The following is a 20,402-nucleotide window of genomic DNA, read 5'->3' as shown; positions in this document are numbered from 1 at the left end:
GGAAATAAAAACAGTGGAAACAAAACAAATAAATTCGAATTCTGATTACAATATTTTTTGCAGAAAAATTTTACAAGAGGTGATGAGATCCCACAATTTGTTCCCGCGAAATTTTGTAATACCGCTTATGTGCAATGAATGAATTTTTAATTTAAAAAAACAAAGGTATATCAAAGGTATCCTCAGTTATTTAAATGAAAACTGGCTTTTCAAACTTTCAAATGTCCCATGTGGTAACATAATCCGAAGAACAGCTCTAAATAAGCAGAAGATAGATAACTGAACCCAAAAAATTATTCCAAATGGGATAAAAAACTTCCGGAGAAAACTTCCGAAGTAGGCAAAATTTTGTCAAAATCTCCACCAAAACAACTCAAAAGTAAAAGCAATCAATTCAAATGGTCACCAAATTTACTAAACAAACTGACTCCAACTAAGAAAACTTCCACAATGTAAAAAATTGAAGAAGGATACGGAAACTGTGAAGAAGAGCTAAAACGGCAAAATGACTAAAACAGCTCTAAGTTGCAAATCTTTGTGTAGTATTTGCTTCGATGGTCAAAACGCTCCCAAACGTGCAATTACGAGTTAATATTGTTGATAAAAATCACTTTGGCTTAAAAAGTTAGTTTAAACTGCTTGGAAAAAGCTGCAAGTTATCAAAAAATGCTCGCAAATATGTTTACGCCTACTTTTTCGCTTATCTTTCGAAAACTTGTATGAACAAAACCACCACTCCCCGCTCTTCAATTCTGTTCAACAACAAGCGAAAATCAAAGTTTTAGCACGTACGGCATTGACCCTTAAATCCTGTTTCAGAGCAACTCGACCGCTTAAAAAATACTAGATCATGATTCCTCTTCGAGTCGTAAAAAGACAGCGCACCAACACAATCCAAATCTTTGGATTGTAAAAGCCAGTTGTCATAAAATCGATGCGACCTTTATTTGAACTCGATTAAAGTGTGTATTTGACTTCAGAGTACCCTTGTCCCCTGGTTAGTGTGCGAGACCGACAGCCTCTGTTCTGCCAACTGACCGGATCCATAATGGACCAGTTTGTGGATCTCAACCACTGGGACTTCAACGACTTCAAAGTGCTCCCGGACGCATCCGCCCACATCACTACATCCGAAACATCCTCTTCTCATTCACGCACGACTGAGAGTGAGAAAGATGAGAATTGCGTTGATGGTGAGGGTGATCAGGAAGAAAGTTGTAGGGGTCAATATAACAAGAGTAGCAACTCGGCAACCTTCTTAATTCCCAGGAACAGATACAACGCGGTTAGTATAACTCTGACAGCTTTTCACTTCAATCAATAAATTTAAAGAAACAAAACGTTGAAGTAATTCAAAAGCAGTAAAGGTTAGTGTTTGAGATAAGTCTCTACTAAAACAAATGCACATATTATTACTCGAACAAGTAATTATACTGCAGAATAAAAAAAGGCAGAATAAAAAAGAATTTAGCGGGGAAAAAGATTCGAATTGGACGTATCGCTATGTCTACGCAATTCGTTGATTAATTGCTCTCCAACGATTTTTTGCTTGACCGATTTTTCGTTTCACCCTTTTCACTTTTTGTCCTCAGAAACGGGAAAAGTGGTAGAGCCACTTAAAAGTGGTAGCGCCACTGAAAAACTGGGGGGGGGGGGGCATTAAGTGGCTTAGCAGCTCTCTTAGAGCCGTCGTATTCTCCAAGTATGCGATTGACCGAAACTGTTTTTAACGTCAATTTGATGTGAAGGCGGTTCTTAATCTAAAATTTGACCTCTCCGCTCACCACCCTATCCTAATGCTAGCATCCCTAAGCAACAGCTTGCAACTACCGAAGCCAACCGCTTGCCGGTCGTTCGAGAGCAGTTAGCCCGACGGTAGTCGGTTTTGTTATTTACCCTGCTCGCCTGCCGTTCGCGAGCAATTCCAGCGATGCTAGTTGGTTTGTGTTTTATAATCAGGTGAACGAGGTGCTGATGAGCAGTGAGGAGATGGAGGACGAGATGCTGTTTGGTCTCAGTCTCTCTTCATTTGCCGACTCCCATTTGGTGTGTGTGGAGACCACCTCCCCGGCCACTGCAGCCGAGGAGGGCAATCAGACCAAGTTCGAGCCACAGGCTTTTGGCAAAAATAGAGATGGAACTAGGAGGTGAGGCCTCACTACACGCTGCACGTTTAAGGAGGAGGAATGGGGAACTTTGATTTTTTACCTAGTACTTAAACACAGTATATAGAGGAAGTGAGTAAACGTGTCTGGACGGTGAACTAGGCGTCTAAAAATATAACTTCATGCGTGGATGTTTTGATTAGAACATAAAGCTGCTGGCTGAATAGGCGTCTATTGCTCAATGAAACAATTTGATAACGCGTCAGCTTCTCGGACGGTATTGCGGTAGTCTTGGGGTTTGCTGCTCGAAGAGGAGCTGGGATTTTAAGGTTTTTCTAACCAAAAATCATCAGTTCAGGTGGCGTGAAAACATGAAGGCAACACTGGTCATGCCGTTTGAAACGATAGATTAAATAATTCATTAATTATCGTAAACGTGTGTCTTTTTAACGACTCGAAGAAGAGTATTTGTTTTCTTGAGGTTTTTTCTACCGGAAGTACTATTTGTTCAGGTGGCGTTTTGATCTAAAAATTGAAATTGAGTAAAATTGCCTTGTGAAATAATTTTCGCGGAGCGAGAGAAGTTTTTGTGTTCATTCGCGTTGTTGAGTGATTAATAGCCGCGTCAGCAATTCCAGGCGGCTATTAGTGCGCTCCTATTTTTTTTATAATTCAAAGAATTTGAATTGTATTGGGGCGCTGTGTTTTTTTTAAGATGTGTTTACACATTTTTCAATGACTTTGATCTTTCAAAACGGGATAAACAGGTAAAGCCAGGCGGGCATTTAGTTTCATTAGAGGCTCAAAGTAGGCTTTAGTAGTCCTTCAAGTGCTTAGTGTGGTGCAGCTGCTGGGATGGCCTTAAATTAGGTTAAAAGGTCATTTTTAGGAGGCTCAAAATGGTGCAATTTTTTCTTTTTTTTGTGATTTTTTGATTGAGTTTTTTTGTTTGATTAGTCTTAGGTTGAAGTTTTTTAAAGTTGATGAAAGCCTTTTGCAAGACAAAATTACTTGTTATGACAATTTTATGAGCTATATGTTTTGGTACTACAAACACTTTAAATTGATACTAATTTTTGCAATTTTTGTCAATTTTTTTTGAAAATTTGTCCTTTTTGCGTTTTTCCTGCTTCAGGGGCCAGGGAATCTCCTATAAAGTTTGATAATAGTGCGCTTCGTAGTTTCTAGTAACAATGGATTGGTTTTCAACATTTTAATGTCTCGATTTTTAGCATTTTTTTTTGATAAAATCTGCAATTTTTTTAAGGTTTCAATTTTTTGTTAATTTTTGTTTTTTGTCCATTCTCAAGTGCCAGAAAACTTATTCCACGGTCTGATAAAAAGTTACTGCATGGTTTTTAGTTTCAATGGATTTGTTTTCAGCAATTTTAGAAATATAGCATTTTCAAATTTTAGGAATTTTTTGATAAACATTTGTCTTTTATTTAGTTTTTCTTGCCTCAGAAACCAGGTAATCTCATCCAGGGTTGGATAGTTTATTTTAAAATTAGTTTGCTAGGGGGCAATTGAATGGTTTTCAACATTTTAATAGAACGAATTTCTATTTTTTGAATTTTAATTTTTTTTTTTAAATTTTTGCCTATCGTTCTTTGAGCCCATGAATTTTTTTAGGACTCAGAATTGGGGTACTGGATGGGGTCTTCAGGTTAATCGATTGAGTTAATCGAGCTGTTAATCGAACAGATTTAATACTGGACAGATTTCAGAAACAAAAATTGGTTTTGAGCATATTTTTGAAATAGGTATATTTAAAGGGATCAAATTTTTTGCTTAAGGGTGGGTAAAAGCTTCGAGAGTTTTAGCAATGTGTGTATTTTTGTTTAGTGTTTTTTTTTGTTTTAGTTTCTCAATTTTTGAGATGATTTTGTGTTTTCGCTAGCATTGTTAAATTTATCTGCTGGTCAGATAGAGTATTTCTAAGTTTTTCATTCAGTACTTTGAATTGTAATTCAGGACTTGTCTTGCTATGTTTTTTTCGTCTAACAAATGTTTGTTTCTTCTTACCCTGACTTCTTGGAATTGAATTTCTCAATGATTTCAGAGACTTCTACTGCTTTGCAGTTAAAATTTGTGTCCGTGACGTCATTTCTGCTTTTAAGTACGTCATTTCTGCTTTTAAGTCAATTGCGTGACTTACTTCACTCCAAAAAATGACTTCTGAACTCACTTACGGAACTTTAGATATGTGAACATTTACTAATTAAAGGCCAATAGTGTGCATCTAAGTAGTGCCAAACTTATATGCCCTAATTCCTGGGTAATAGAGTCTTGAGTTTTAATATCGAATCTTAATTTTGAAAAAGCTCCATTAGGGCTTTTTTCTTGTAGAGCAAATGTGTCTCATTAAAATGACAGTTCGGGTCTAACCCAAAAAGTCTAGTGGTCTATTAAAAAGCTGGTGGTCGATCTATCTTATTTCTTTAGTTTTTTCAATTCATGGTAGGCCAAAGCGTCTATCGCGGCTATTTTCCGACAATCTGCCGGCGTTGTTTGAGTGTTTACTTAGAACCGTTTTTAGCTGTCTTTTTTTCGACAGACTATTTCCCTAGCCGTAGTCAGCCTCTCAAAGGCTATTATTTAGGTGCACTCCTTTTTTCTTATTCGTTTCACCTTTCGATCACCTTTTTCAGATTACGCAAGTAACCAATTTCAGGTTATATTTATGACTTACCTCACTCTTTGTTTCAACTGAATGGAAGTTAAAATTAAAGTAGCAAAATTTACATTAATACAGTCAAGGTCGAAAAGAAATCAAAACAAACGGGATAAACCAATGAAGCCCGGGCACTAAGATTTAATGTTAAAGGTCTTGACTAAGTGCTTTAAGTCATTGTAGTTCTTTGGAGTATGCTGCTAACTGGTACTGGTGTTGAGCTCATTGTCTTCCTATTTAGAGGCTGAATTCACCATATTTAACGTATCTAATGAAATTGCCCACTAAATTTTATTACTGCTTAGTACCTGTAAAGTTAGGTTGTGGACAATCCCAATGCCTGTCAGTGGGGCCAACGCGGCTTTTTCCGGGAATTTGCTGTCTACGTTTTTGATTGGTACTATGTCAATATTTAAATTTCCGGCGTATTGTAGCATTTTTGAGAGCCTAACAGTGAGTTTCGAGTACAAGTAGTTAATTTTTTGAATTTTTCAGTATCTTTAAATCTCTGTGCGGAATTCTCTGAGCAAAATCAGTGTATATGGCCTGGGCCCTTTAGTAATTCACGCTTTGAATTCCTTTCTTTGAACTGAGGTGTTTTTATAGCTGCGAAGCTGTAAGCTGAGCGGAGCTATATTGCGGTGCTCTTGGTGTTTTGTTCCGTCGTCTGACGCTCTTTTTTCGTTTTACATTTGTGCACACAGCAAAGCTGAAAAAGTCAACTTTTCTGGATGACTTCTTTCTCTCACTAGCGCGCGTGACGTCATTTCTCACTAGCGTTAGCAAAAGTTTTTTTTGGTTTTTTGCGTGATTAGATTTTGATCATACGTGACTTACCTCACTCAATAAAATGACTTTTGCACGTTAAAACTTAAGTTTAATTTGAATTTGTTTAGGGTCAAAGAAACTCATATGTGCAGTAAAAGGTCCTTTATAAGAGGCTTCTGTGGAATGAATTTTAACAAGTTTTATTAATTTATCGCCGAATGTTTTTTACCTAGTTTTTTGAGCGGCGTCATTTTTTTTCAATTTAGATCTGTATCTGTTTCTATCTCTATTATATGGCACGCAGGTCTATTCTTTCGCAGCTATTCCGGTAATCTGCTGGCTGTGTTTTTCTAATTATGCACATGCTAATCTGTTTTCAGCGGTTTTTGTCCAATCTTTCATTTTTTTGTTTGCTTTTTGCTTTGAATAATTGCTCTCGAAAGAAGTTGGAAGCAATAATTGTAAACGTGTGGGTGTTTTTCTATGGAAAACTTTTGCTTCATTTTTTTGAGCTTTTCTTCTAGAACATTCTTGACTTCCCAAGTGACTTTTTCATGTTTCTCTTCCTTCATTTTTGAGGGGTCTCAATTGCTCTCACTCTGAAGTGAAGTTTGATTTTTATGTTAAAATAAAAGCGATTGTAGCATAGATTGACCATAAGATTACGATCACCGAGTGGTGAATGCTTCTGTCGAGGGTTTTTCACCAATTAACAAAATATTATTTCATTGCTATATTCACAATATTTTGACATTTTTTGGGCAAATTGTCAGTGTTTGATTTTGAAAGGAGGATGCCTATGTAATTTTTCTGAACCTGTAATGCTGAATTATTGTCATTTTCCTATTAATTTGTTCGAAAGCTTCTCATTCCAGCATTTGTCATACTTTTGTGTCTCGAAAATTCTATTGTTTTTGTATTCTATTGTTTTCTTGTTTTTTATTTCGTATTCTATTGTCTTATTTGTTCTGCCTTTAGGAGTTCTTTAAAAGGTTTAAAGAATTGAGCCTTGTTAATTTTTTTGTTTTGTTTGCAATTAAGGTCATCTAACATAATGCTGCTCTGAGAAATTATTGGAATTACTATTATAATATTTCTGTAAATGTTTTGCAATTATTTGGATTCAATTTAGCTTAGAGACTTCCTACGACGAAATTCTGCATTTTTATAAATTTTGCATCGCCTTAACACAAAATTATTGTTTTCGTTTGACCCGGATTTTAGTTATCATTTAATAATTCAGTTTTTTTAAAAACATATTACCCTGTCTTGTGCGTTCTAAATGTGTCTTTTGGCTCGGGAGTTATTTTTTAAGAGTTTTGGATTTTGCAGTTTATCATTTTTATATGCGATTAGTTTTTTTCAACTGCTTGAGATATGTATCTAATTATGGAAAGAATAGCTTATTGAGCATTTTACGGTGAGTTGAGATGTAACTCTCTGGTTTCTTCAAATAGTTTCTGATTTCAGTAGTATTTTTTAAAAGGTTTTCGTTCCTCAATGATGTCAATGCTGATATTTTCCTCGTCACGGTGGGTTAAAATTTAACCAGATTTTAATTTGCTCTGGTGTGCCAAAGAATAATTGCTTTCAGACAAAAGATAGTTTCAGCTGCAATTACGGTTTTTTTAGGGAAAGTCCGATGATTCGTGTCGTTTCCAGAATTCTTAAAGTTGTTTTTAATGCAAAATTATCGCTTCATCTTTTTCTTCCAGAATTCTTTTGATTTCACTTCTCGAGTGACTTTTTTTGCGCTCTAATTTAATTTTTGCCCGATCTAAATTGCTCTTATTCAGAAATTAAGTCTTTTGCTGAAACAAAATCGATTTTGTAAGATAGGATATTACAAGGGCCCGATAGACGAGATGTTAATGATTCAAGTCTAGCACGATGGAAGTCGAGGTTTCGAATCCCTCCCTAGTCAGATTTTTGAAAGAAAATAGAGAAAATGTTATCTAGGCTATACCCCTCTGAATTGAATTTCCTGCCTGTCGTTCGAGAGCAATCTGTCCGACGTTAGTCGGTTTATGGTTTTTAATTGCTCTCAACTGAAGTCTGAAGCAATTATCTAAGTGGTGCATTTTTTGATTTGTTGTGCGACCAAATTTTCGTGATATGTAAGGGTTGCCGCTGTTTAAGGTGCACGGGTGTTGGGTTTCTTCTATTCAGCGGTACTCTCCATCCTGATATCGAAGAGGAAGGAGACCAAAACACATCGGCCGCCTCCACCGCCTTCTCTGATGACAATCAAGACCTACAAAACAGTGGCGCGCCACATGCAGGCTCGAATAGTATTAAAGGTTGCATATGGAGTGGATTTCGTTTTTCTCACGTTTCGAAATAATCGTTTTCTGAGTTCTCCTCAAGATACCCCACCCGTGCCTTGGGTCATTAAGAAAATAGAGACCCCTTCTATTTCTGTAAATAAATCAAAATAGGGGCTGTAAATGCGTTAGCTCGTCTTGTTTTTCAGTGTCAGAATTGCTTTCAGGTGTGACAGCCAGAATAACAATTGTGGAGGATGGTCTGATAGTGCTAATGTGTCGCAGTATCTTTGCCCAGTTGAAATCTGCCCTGGCAGGAATGAAGGACTTCCAGATACCATGTCAACCTATTGCTGACTATCAACTGGACAAGACTTGTGAACAGAGTCTGAGTGTGAGGTGGATCGATGACTATGAAGTGCACTCCCCGAGGTACTAAATGCTACTATTCCACGGTGTCTGATGTCTCGTTTAATTGCAATGAGTGTTAATGAAATCACTGCGGTTCTGTCCCTAGGTCTTTTCGGTTGTTGACCCAGTACATTATATGCCCTTCGTTAATGTGTAGCATTACCTAGCAAATAACAGTGAACATATGCTATTATTGCGTAGATGCGAGTGAAGCAAGTATTGTCTATGGCTTCAATGTGCACTTGGGGGTTGCTACTAATATACTCCCACTAAGCGGAGATGAGGGTGGTATGGAATTCAAAAACGGAAAAGACTCGAAGGGCCCTGGAACCCTTCTGATCCTCAGTTAAGAACATTGTACACAAAACGTTGTCTTACAACAATGTTCTTAACTGAGGATCAGAAGGGTTCCAGGGCCCTTCGAGTCTTACAACAAAATTAGTCTCCCGGATTGTCCGTGCAAAGTCTGCTCACAAAAGAGCTGAAAAACAATATTGTGATCTTTTCTGTTCGCATAGAAGTTAAAATCGTAATTTTTGTATACTCATGTCTAGTGAAATCAGTCCTATCGATGGGAGTGACTTGGAGACGTTTGTGAGCTGCAACGTATTCAATGCCTTCGACTACGTCTGTAGACCTGCCAAGGGTGCTAATGCTGCTGCTGCTGCTTCTCTTCCTACTTCTGATACAAACTCACGCTCTCATAACAGTGATGTAAACAGTCGCGCTGTTACAGATTGCAGACTTGCGATAGATAAATTGTCACTGCATGACCCAGGCTAGTTTTCCGGCCCCACTTAAATAGGAGAAAAAGACTATATACTCCAAGGTTTTTTCTTTTACAAAAATAAAAAGTTCAATTGTATTAACGAGGGCCGTGAAAAAAGGGATTAGCTGACTAAACGAAAATAGGAGATAAATTAAGCGCATTATTTGTGAAATTTACATTAATCTGAGACAGCCAAATTTGTCTTCCGGTGGAAGCCTGGTAATCTGTCGTTCTATCTCAATAGAAGGGAGTCATTAGCTGACGTAATTATTCTCGTTATTTATAGCCGCCCTCATTTTCTCAGCCGGCTATTATAGCGCTCGTAATTTTTTACAATTCAAAGAATTTGAATTGTATTGGTGCGCTGTGTTTTTTTTAAAGATGTGTTTATTACACATTTTTCAATGACTTTGATCTTTCAAAACGGGATAAACAGGTAAAGCCCAGCGGGCATTAAGTTTCATTAGAGGCCCAAAGTGGGCTTTAGTAGTCCTTCAAGTGCATACAGTGGTGCAGCTGCTGGGATGGCCTTAATTTAAGGTTAAAAAGTCATTTTTAGGAGTTTTTCGGCTCAAAATGGTGCAATTTTTCATGTTTTTTGTGATTTTTTTGAGATTTTTGTTTGATTAGTCTTAGGTTGAAGTTTTGAACAGTTGATGAAGGCCTTTTGCGAGACAAAATTGCTTGTTATGACCATTTTATGAGCTATATGTCGTGGTATCACAAACACACAAAATGATACTAATTTTTGCAATTTTTTTTCAGGTTTTTTGAAAATTTGTCATTTTTTGAATTTTTTTTAGCCCTAGGTGTCAAGAAACCTCCTCTATGGTTTGACAAAGGGTTTGATAATAGATTACTGCACAGTTTCTAGTGGTAATGGAACGGTTTTCAGCTTTTTGACATCATGAGTTTTAGCATTTTCTGACAAAATTTGCAAATTTTTCATGTTTTTTGGCATATTTATTGTCATCATTCAAGTTGGAGTCCCAGGGACAAGAAAACCTCGATAGGGGTTGGATAATAAGTTACTGAAAAATTTTTAGTTGCCATGGAATAGGTTTCAATTTTTGAATATCACAAATTTTTGCAATTTTTTTGAACAAATTCGCATTTTTTTCAGGTTTTTGAAAATTTTCATCATTTTTTTCAGTTTTTCCAGTTTTAGGGACCAGGCAATCTCCTTTGAGGTTTGTTAATAGGGCACTGCATAGTTTCTAGTAACAATGGAATGCTTTTTAACTTTTTAATGTCTCGAATTTTAGCATTTTTTTGATAAGATCTGCAATTTTTATAGTTTCCTAAAGTTTTTGTCAGTTTTTGATATTCGTCCATTCTCAAGTGCAAGAAAACCTATTCCACTTTCTGATAAAAAGTTACTGCATGGTTTTTAGTTTCAATGGTTTTGTTCTCACCAATTTAACCTTTCGACTTTTGGAAGTTTTTTCATAGAATTTGCAATTCTTTTCAAGTTTTTTAAAAACATTTGTATTTTATTAATTTTTTCTTACCTCAGTAGCCAGGTAACCGCATCGAGGGTTTGACAGTATAAACAGCAGCATTTTAAACAGCAGCTGCTCAGCAAAGCAATTCAAAATGAAGAGAGTCAGTATAAAAAAAATCAAAGTCAGAAATATAAACGGGATAAACCCATAAACTCCTATTTTAGATGCCCGGTACTTGCACTTTGTTCTCATAAGTTTTAGTTACTATCTATGCTGCTTAATGGTATTGATACTAGACCCTGTAGCCTCTATCTGTGAAACAGATTTATGTTCAACTACGAAATGTCATCAAAATAAATTGCACTTAAAAAATGTTTTTGTACAAAAATCTTTTGTTTTCAATATCTTCTTTGCTTTCAATCCCAATAATGCGTATTGGAATCAACGGCGGCTTTTTTCCGGCAATCTGCCGGGTATGTTTTTCCAATGCGAAGTAGAGTATAGAATAATAGCCTCCGCAAGCCTCATATACACTCTTCTTTTAAATCCGAAGAGTTTGGGTGGTATGGGTGTTCTGTCTTTTTTACTTGCTCTTGAACGAAGTTCATGGCAATTATTGTAAACGTGTTGGCCTTTTTCACGCAAATTTTTTGCTTGAAAATTTTGCGCTTTTACTCTAGAACATTTTTGAGTTCTCAAGTGACTTTTCGCTTTCGTTCATCATTTTTGGGTGCTCTCTATTGCTCTCACTCCGAAGTACAGCTTGTTGCTAATATATAATCGGTTGCAACATTGCAAAATTAAGTGACTCATAGCGAATTGGATAGTGGGGGTGGCTATGGATTGGGAGGTGAATAGTTCGAATACCGTTGTTGGCAAGGTTTTTTGCACCCATAAAGAAAAATTGATTTAGGACAGAAGATTTATTGAAATACATTACAAACATCAAATAATACAATATTTTGAGGTCAATTTTGTTCTTTAATAACGCCTCTTTTTACTCTTTATCGTTTTTTAGACGTTTAGAAACGGTTTGTATAATAGTTTTCATACAATTTATTTCCAAATTTCTGACAATTTTTCTAAATTTTCCCAAAAATCATGTCTGTTTTCGTAATCTCTAGATCGAAATTACTCAGAAATTTTTGATAGGATTCAGATCTGGATTGTTTGCCGGCCATTGCAGTACCTTTGACTCCTTTTGAAAAAATTGGCAATGATATTCAGTCTATGCACAGGAGCCTTATCTTGTTGAAAAATCAGGTCATGAAATTGCGTTTTTTGTTATTCAAAATTTTTTAATAACCGACAGTGTGTGACTTATTTGGACACATAACAAGCATGTTTCGTTCATCTGTGTAACATAAGTGATCGCTTCTCCAAACTCAGATGTTTTTTGCTATTTTTCAAAATAAGTCGCGTACCATTTCTTTGCATAATTCAAACATATCCATCACTGGAGATGCGCAAGATAATTTTATCACTAAAAAATGTTTTCCAGAATGAGAAAGGCTTCTTGAGTATATCGATATACCATTTGGATATGAACTTGTTTCGTCAAACTAACTTCTTTTTCACCATTTCTCGAAAAAAATTGAGAATTTGTCTTACTTTACCTCACTTAAGCGTTACTTGCTCCGAAACGAAAATTGTAGGAATTATTTTAGTCCTGTCGGTCTTTTTTTTCCGATCTTTTGCTTGACCGTTTTTTCGTGTGACCCATTTGACTTTTCGTCCTTAAAAACGGGATAAACTGGTAGCGCCCAGCGAGCAATAACTGTTCTCAACTCTAATTAAGCTCAAATTGTTATGGAGACTTGTACTTATGGTGTGAAGGGCGTAAGAGAAGACACCCCCACTGTTGACCCCTCGCCCACCACTATTGCACCCCCCACCGCGGTGTTGCCCACCCACCCCCTTCCTATCCATCACCCCCCGCCCGGTTCACTCACCCCCATTTTTGTCATTTTTTGAGTTCTTTCAGCCTTAGTTCTCAAGGAACTTCCTCTAGGGCTTTGATAATATGTTACTGAAAAATTTATTTTGCCATAAAATAATTTTGAACTTTTTAATATCACAAATTTTATCATTTTTTTAAGAATATTTGCAATTTTCCCAAGTTCCTAGGTACCTCCTCCAAGGTTTGATAATAAGCTGTTGCGTAGTTTCTGGAGTTAATGGAATTGTTATCAAATCTTGTCTTTTCGTGATTTTTAGGGCTTTCAGTTGGGTTACTTGACAGGACTCCAGAGACAGAAATGGTTTTGATCATTTTTCACTGCGGAATCTGGAAATTTCTCTGTTAAAACTTGCAATGTTTTGCAAATTTTTAGAATATCAGTTTTTTATTTACTAACATGGCTAGAAAACTCAAAAGTTGCAGAGTTGAATCATGCTTAAGTTGGGCTCAATAAAACGTGGCTAGCTATTGACGAAGCCAACCGCTGGCCGGTCGTTTGATAGCAATTCGCCCGATGTTAGTCGGTTATGTTTAAAATATCGTTGACCGATTTTTTTGGAATTTTTCTGACAAATTCTGGTCAGTTGTTCTAGTCATCCGCTCGATATTTTAGCCTCGAAACTGTTATTTTCAGGAAACGTTTTATGAATTCTGTGCACTGGATTTGATTTCAAGTGGAGTTGTTTTTGTATTTTCGTCCATAAAAATCCGACATCTTGTAGAGTAACATCTTGGCAATCCGTGACAGAAGAAAGTGGGTTAACCATCTTTTCTGTTTAAGCGGAGAAAATGAGGAAATTTTAAGTTCTAATTTTTTAATAACCGTTTTTTGAATAGCCTGTTGCTTGGTTTTGGAATCTTTTTTAACGAAACACAATGATTCTGAAGACAATAGCAATGAAATTTGTTCGTTACGAAAATTTGCTTTTTGTTACTTTGCTTCTTCTTGTCCTTTATCTGTCAAGAAAGCTTTCTGTTAGCTGTCAAATTATTTTTTAGTTTTCCCAAGTCTTGGTTTTGAATATTTTACCAACCAGAGTATCTACAGTTTAAGGTCGATATCAGAGTTTAAGGTAGATCAGAGTATCTACAGTTTAAGAGTATATACAGTTTTCGATACTTTTGTCGTAATTTGTGGAAACGTTTAATTTCTTTTAAATTTTTGTTTAGTGTTTGGTTTGTGTTCTCCAATTATTTTGTTGGTCTGTCAGGAGTTTTGACTTATTCCATATAATTTTTTATTGTATGTCTTGAATTGTCCTCCTATTTTTGAAATTTGTCTTACCTTTTGATCACGTTTTTTGTTCAAAAGCCGCGAAGCGTTAGCGGCTATTATTGGGGACATCGTGTTTTTTACAACTCAGAATTTGAGTTGTATTAGGGCGTTTTTCAGGATCTGTTCCCACACATTCATGATTTTTGAAGTCCATTGGAGTAGTGATTTTGGTCACACCGAAACAGGAAGTGGAGCAAAAATGCGAGTGGTTTTTAGGCGTGACATTTTTTCACTTTAATTTTAAAGTAGAGTTAGAAAATGGTGTTTGAACAAAAATTCGCTTTCTCGCTAGTAGTTTTTTGTTCCCATGCGGCAATTTCACTGTGATATTTACTGTTTTTCGATATTTTTGGATCGGATTTTTTTTTCTATATGGTTTTCCCAATTTATTCATTATTCATTCTAAGCCTAGTTCTTTGTTTGAAACCAATATCTCTGCTCGCTAGTGTTTTTTTTTGTTCACATGCGGCTATTTGACTTTGATTTTCGTTTTTTTAAAATTTTTTGATCTGGTTCTTTTTGGAAATGGTTTTCCCAATTCACTCATAGTCCATTCTAGGTCTAGTTTTTGTCGAGCCAATGAAAATTCTTTGAATTGTACTTCAGGACTTGTCCTGCTGTTTTTTTTTTAATTTGCTTTTCCTTTTGATCAGGTTTTTCGGCTTAAATGAGTAATATTGTTGACCATTTTCATTGGTTTCTAAAAAAGTTTTTCTTGTTTAAAATAATTTCATAGCTGTTGCTTTCTTTGCCTTGTACGGACGCTGCGCGTTTTTTAAAAAACACTATTAGTGAATTTTTGAGTTCTGTAAGTATTTATTGAACTTATTGCTGTCTTATGGCTTAAACTCATCAATGACAGGTTTCATCGGTTGATAATGAGAAACAAGGGAGTTTAATTAGAAGAATGTGTTCTTAGAAGTCGATTTTTGATTTTGAACATGTCTTTAAAAATAGGGCTTGCTTGTTTTTTTGTTCTTGTAAAACTTCCTAATCTCAATTGTGTGCTACTTTTTTTAATTCGTTGTCTCCATCGATCATTCGTGCAACCATTGGTTTTTTCGATTTCACTGACTTCCACTGCTTTGTGTGCGTCAATTGTTCTGCTTTTAGGTCAATTGCGTGTCTTACCTCAATCAAAAAAATGACTTCTGAACGCACTTAATGAACTTTAACTTTTATGATTATTTACTAGTTAAAGGTCACGGGTGTGCATCTAAGTAGTGCCAGACGTATATGACCTAATTCTTGGGTATTAGGGTCTTGAGTTTTTGTTTTCGAATAAAATTTTGAAAGAGCTCTTTTAGGGCTTTTTCCTCATAGAGCGTATATACATAAAAATGTTCTTTATAAGTCGCGACTTTCACGTTCGATATCTGACTTACCTCACTCACATTTTCTACTGAATAATTTTGAATCAATTCAACCAATGAGTACGCAATACAATGAATACGGTGAGTGAAGGTTAAGGGAGCGAAATCCAAAGAAAGTGCATTAGGATATCAAAATTCAATGGAGCGGTTGCTCTGTTTTATAGCCGCCCTCATTCTCTCAGCCGGCTGGAATTGTTTTGACTTCGTAGAATAAACATCTGTTTAATAGCCGCCGTCATCCTCTCAACTGCTATTATTTAGGCGCTCTCCTTTTTAGTTCGCTGTACCTTTGGATCACGTTTTTAGTTTTACATAAGTCACGATTTTCACGTTTGACTTCTGACTTAGTTCACTCACTGTTTCAACTGAATGAATTCTAAGTTCTTTCACGCATTGAGTTACGCAACATAGTGAATGCGGTCAATATCAAAAGAGCAAAGGCAAAAGAAACGGATAAGGCGATAAATCCAGGTCAATAAGTCATAGTGCATTAGTTTATCAATGTTCATTAGATCGATTGCTAACTGATATTAGTATTAAACTTAATACCCTTCAGTTTAGAAGCTGAAGTAAGTATAGGTTTAGAATCTAACTGCAACTGCACACTGAATTAGAGCAATTGTTGAGACTTGGGAAAAAATGTTGTCTTTCAATCTCTTTCTTCTTTTTCTGGGCGGCTATTTTTTTCCAATCTGTCGGCTATGTTTTGCTTTACCGTAAGTCACAGCGTGATCAACAATTTGCGTAAATTGTTTTTGATTTCTCTGGGCTAGTTTTATTCTTTACTCATTGTGCTCAAAGCGCTTTTCAACAGCAGTTGCTCAGCAAAGCTTTCTAAAATGAACGGAGTTATAAAAACGTAATCAAGAATAGAAAGGGGTAAACACATGAGGCCCAATTTTAGCGGCCCCGCTACTTGAACTTTGTTCTGAAAATTTGTAGTTACCATCTCTAATGCTTAATAATAGCCGCCTCAGCTTCTCAGCTGGCTATTATAGTGCTCATATTTGTTTTAACTTTGTCAAACAAAAATTTTTTCGCTTTACCTTAGTTCATAGCCTGTTCAACATTTTGCATAAAATCGTTTTGACTTCTCTAGGTTTCACTCTTTTCTCATTCTGCTAAAAGTATTTTTAGACAGCAGTTGCTCAGCAAAGCAATTCAAAATATACAGAGTCAGTATCAAAAAACAAAATCAGAAATAGAAACGGGATAAACCCATAAAGCCCAAATTTACATGCCCGTTACTCAAACTTAGCAAAATATATCTCAGCAAGTAATAAAAAGAAGAGAAATTTCTTTTGGTTTTTTATCTTTTTGAGACTGGATATCTACTGAGCTATGTCATTTATTTTCTGGCAATCTGCCAGGAATGTTCTTTTAACAGGAAGTTAGACATATGAACGAGAAACGCGAGGTTTTGACTTGGCTAGGAGGTGGATCAATAGCGGCTATAGCCCGGCTATTTGTGGCTATAGCTCTAATGCAACTTCATTTAATAACGCTGGCATTTTCTTCTATCCTCCGTTCAATCAAAATTGTGATAAAAATAATCAATCGTGACTATTTGTCTATCGGCTGGTTATGCTTAAAAAAACTTTCCTTTTTTTACATGCCCGTAATGTGTTTTGTTATCTGCGCTCCCAGTTTTAATTAATCGTCTCCATTTTCGTATGTAGCGTTCCATACTTTAAAACAGCACCGTTGTATGCTCTAATGTTCTGGACAATAGAAAGTAGTAAATCTTATTCTCTGGGTCGTTTCAGAGAACAGCGAATTGGGAGCTGTAGGTGGCATGGATTTGTGCAAAAACGACGAGACCAGTGCAATGGTGGGAAAAGTGGCACGTAGCAGCAACAGTAGCAATAATGGCAGTGGGGTGTTCAGGTGGACCAGGGTGTTTTACTTGAATACCTATGAGGGAGGAGGAGGCACAAGTGGAAGTGGCGGAAGCGGACGGGAAGAACCAAGCGAGCCTCTAGTGGATGAGCCAAACGACACAGACAGACTTCCACAGAAGCTTGCTAAAGTAATTTAGATTTAAGTTTTCTTAAAACATTTTTTGCCACTAAGTTTTCTCACTTAGCCACCCCAGTCTGCTGTTTGTTTTCCTGGGAGAAACAAAAGGCAAACTGCAACTTGAGGGAAGTTGATATTTGTTCAATTCATTGCCTTTGCACGTTTGTTCAGCAGTTGATTTTGTAGTGAAATTATAAACCATTTGAATCAGCGTGGACCTGTTGTTGCTTCAGGCGTTCTGTCTTGCAATGTCTGCGCATATATCCCTCCTTCGCTCTCTCAGATACCACAAATTGGCCCTCAGAGTCCACATCTCGGTGGAGAATGTTGAGTACAAGGCTGGGTGTAATGGTACGCAGTTCACTACCACAGTCTCAGACGCCACCAGTGCCATCTGTGATTCCATGGACACTCACCTGGTGCCTGTGGTATTCGAGGAAGCAGCCAGGGTCCAGTCTACAGCACCAATTGCAATGGAGCTACACTTTTACCTTCTAGATATTCCACCGCAGCCACCTGTGACTGAATGATCACCTACTAATTATGGAGACTATTTGTCATCAACTTGATTTGAAGATCTGGAAAATCTAAATTGATGAAAGAAATTGAGTAGAAAGATACTGATAAAGACAGCTGTAATGAATTTGACACAAACTGATTGATTTGATTGCAACAAGACTGGAAAGACATAACCACTGAGATGTCACACTTCCGGATAAAGGATATTTGGACGTGGAACTAATTGGACTTAAGAGGTGTCGAGATTAGAAGAGACTTGAAAACTATTGGTGCAAAACTGATATCATTCATGTTTAGCGTTAATGCTTATAGTATGACGAGTTCTGATCATTTCCTGCTTAAAAGATTTATCAAAAGTAAATTTAACAAAATGTAATAAATTTGACATTAATAGTGAATAGAAATATACCAAGAAATGATCTAATGAGATTAAGTTGAATTTCATTTCATGCTTAGTGATAGTGTCGATCGGCAGTGCAACGCAACATGCTATAGCCTTAGTAAAATATTGCTGAAATGTTTTAGATTTGTAGCGCTCACTTTTAATAATTCTATCTTTCCTGGAAAATCAAACATTTTAACCCTCAGTTTTTTTATTGTGCACATTTGTAATAAAATACGTGTTGTAAACAGGAGGCGAGATAACCTTTAGTGGTCAAAATTAATATACATAGTACTATTTTTGATAATACTACTATTAAGATATACAACTAGATTCAATCTACTAATTTTCCAGGTGTAAAAGTTTGTTGGCTACTTTTTTTTTACTAAGTGACAGCATAAAGTTTGACTCTTGTCAATTTTGATATGTGACTCGTAGGGGCTTGAACCTGATTGCGAGTATTTTTTAAATCTGAAGTTTCCTGTTATATTCGTTTTTTATCATTCAAATAATTAAAATAGCCGCAAAGCAATAGTAAGGATCTTATTAATCGCGCCAGAGTTTGTACGACTTGAAAAGAAGTTTGTAAAATTTCGTATTTAATCGGTCGAGTCTCTGTGAAACTGAACGCAGAAGTCAATATCACACGTCGAAGAGTCACGTGTAAAAGTCAACAAATTTAGGTCAAACTGCTCAGTAGAAGAAAAGCAGAGCAAAAAATTGCCTTTTAAACTGCTCGCGAACAAATTTAGATGCAATATTTTTGTTTGTCTTACGATTCGAAGTGTTGGCATCCTGAGTTTTGTTTTCAAACACTGTACTTAGTTTCTAATATACAGTACTCAGGGATTGCTAGGAAAATTCAGGGACAGGTGGAAACTTCAGTTACCCATCGAAACCGCGCTCCTGCCTGCCACACCCCTCCCTGTCTACCAGCTAATCCTCGCCTCCCTCTACCTGCCCTCAAGCTCCCGAACTACCCTCTGTCAGGGTCATTTTAAACAAAACACTTCTGGTTTTTTCATTCGTCCTTATTTAGATCGCCTGACATCTCATATTAACATTAATGGTTATAGCACGAGTCTTTTCGGGTATTCTCGGGTTATGTTGCTGCATGACCATTTTGACAATCTGAGTTCAGTTTACGTCTTCGACTATTCATGTGGTTCCTGATTTGAGTTGCTCGCTAATTTAAATTTTGAAGCAGCTGATCTCAATTGGTGTTAGCTCGCTACTCATAAATACACGAACAGTGCGCTGAAATTGTTTCAATGCTTCTCTTTATATCTGAATAGTGCTCTATAACTAACTTTAATGATATCATTTGAAGCTCCTCGGTGAAATTTTTCGGAGCAAACCACAAAACTTCACAAGACACGAATTTAATATCCACCGCGATATTACAGATATGCGTATAACTAGTTTGTTCTGAATGCTCTCATAATTATAATTAGAGTGAGAAAAAATAAAATTTTTTGTCAAGTGAGTAATTTTGTTCAACAATTTGCCAACATTTTTAGTTTTTTTAGGCTCGAATAAAATATAGGTTTCTGTCATTCTATTTGCAGAGCCCTTCTAAACTTTTTGAAAATATTTTCAGTAATGGGGATTTTATTTCACTTCTTAAACTTGCAGAAGGCAATTTGTTGGTGTAAGTCCCCTCAACCTTAGCTGCTTGATTGCCCTAGCAAACGTTCAATTTCTTTCCCAGCGCCATAACACGACAATTTGCCGTACACTCCGAATTAAATTACGGTGCTTATTGGTTAGAGAAGAACTCAAAAAGTATTAGTTGATTGCAAGGCAGTAGACATGATTCTTTAATGATGTCTCCATAGGAGAAGACAGTTCACACAGCATAGAGAGGCATAGGATAAAGCTCTTTAAAAATTTTCTGCACCCTGCGTTATCGTCTGTCTCTACTGGTCTACTGATTGTAATATAAATTTCGTTTGAAATTAATAGATTGAAACAGAAATTTTCTCGAAGGGTATGGATGGGTCCAAATCTTAAGAGCACTAATGGTTACAATTACTGCGGGGTAGCCAAAAAGATCAATAATTGACATTAAACTTTTATCGATTATCGACATCGCTTCTATTCGATTATCGAACTACCCTCGGTCAGGGTCATTTTAAACAAAACACTTCTGGTTTTTTCATTCGTCCTTATTTAGATCGCCTGACATCTCATATTAACATTGGTTATAGCACGAGTCTTTTCAACTATTCTCGGGTTATGTTGCTGCATGACCATTTTGACAATCTGAGTTCAGTTTACGTCTTCGACTCTTCATGTGGTTCCTGTTTTGAGTTGCTCGCTAATTCAAATTTTGAAGCAGCTGATCTCAATTGGTGTTAGCTCGCTACTCATAAATACACGAACAGTGCGCTGAAATTGTTTCAATGCTTCTCTTTATATCTGAATAGTGCTCTAT

General features: G+C 36.4%; 1 protein-coding gene across 1 annotated transcript in view; it reads left to right on the top strand.

Moving 5' to 3' along the window:
* The window catches only part of LOC142340423 (uncharacterized), a 464,952-nt gene extending 446,782 nt beyond the window's left edge, over window positions 1-18,170 (top strand). The window contains exons 19-25 of the mRNA XM_075390999.1: window positions 981-1,285; window positions 1,960-2,147; window positions 7,687-7,847; window positions 8,039-8,243; window positions 8,777-9,000; window positions 16,812-17,074; window positions 17,298-18,170. Of these exons, the coding sequence (XP_075247114.1) occupies window positions 981-1,285; window positions 1,960-2,147; window positions 7,687-7,847; window positions 8,039-8,243; window positions 8,777-9,000; window positions 16,812-17,074; window positions 17,298-17,594 (1,643 nt within the window). The 3' untranslated portion in view covers window positions 17,595-18,170. The remainder of the gene's footprint in view (window positions 1-980; window positions 1,286-1,959; window positions 2,148-7,686; window positions 7,848-8,038; window positions 8,244-8,776; window positions 9,001-16,811; window positions 17,075-17,297) is intronic.
* The last annotated feature ends 2,232 nt before the right edge of the window (window positions 18,171-20,402 follow it).

This window comes from Convolutriloba macropyga, chromosome 5 (assembly GCF_964194025.1).
Source record: "Convolutriloba macropyga chromosome 5, txConMacr16.3, whole genome shotgun sequence".
Lineage (NCBI taxonomy): Eukaryota > Metazoa > Xenacoelomorpha > Acoela > Convolutidae > Convolutriloba > Convolutriloba macropyga.
The sequence above is the reverse complement of the archived record's forward strand: the minus strand, read 5'-3'. Positions and strand labels throughout refer to the sequence as shown.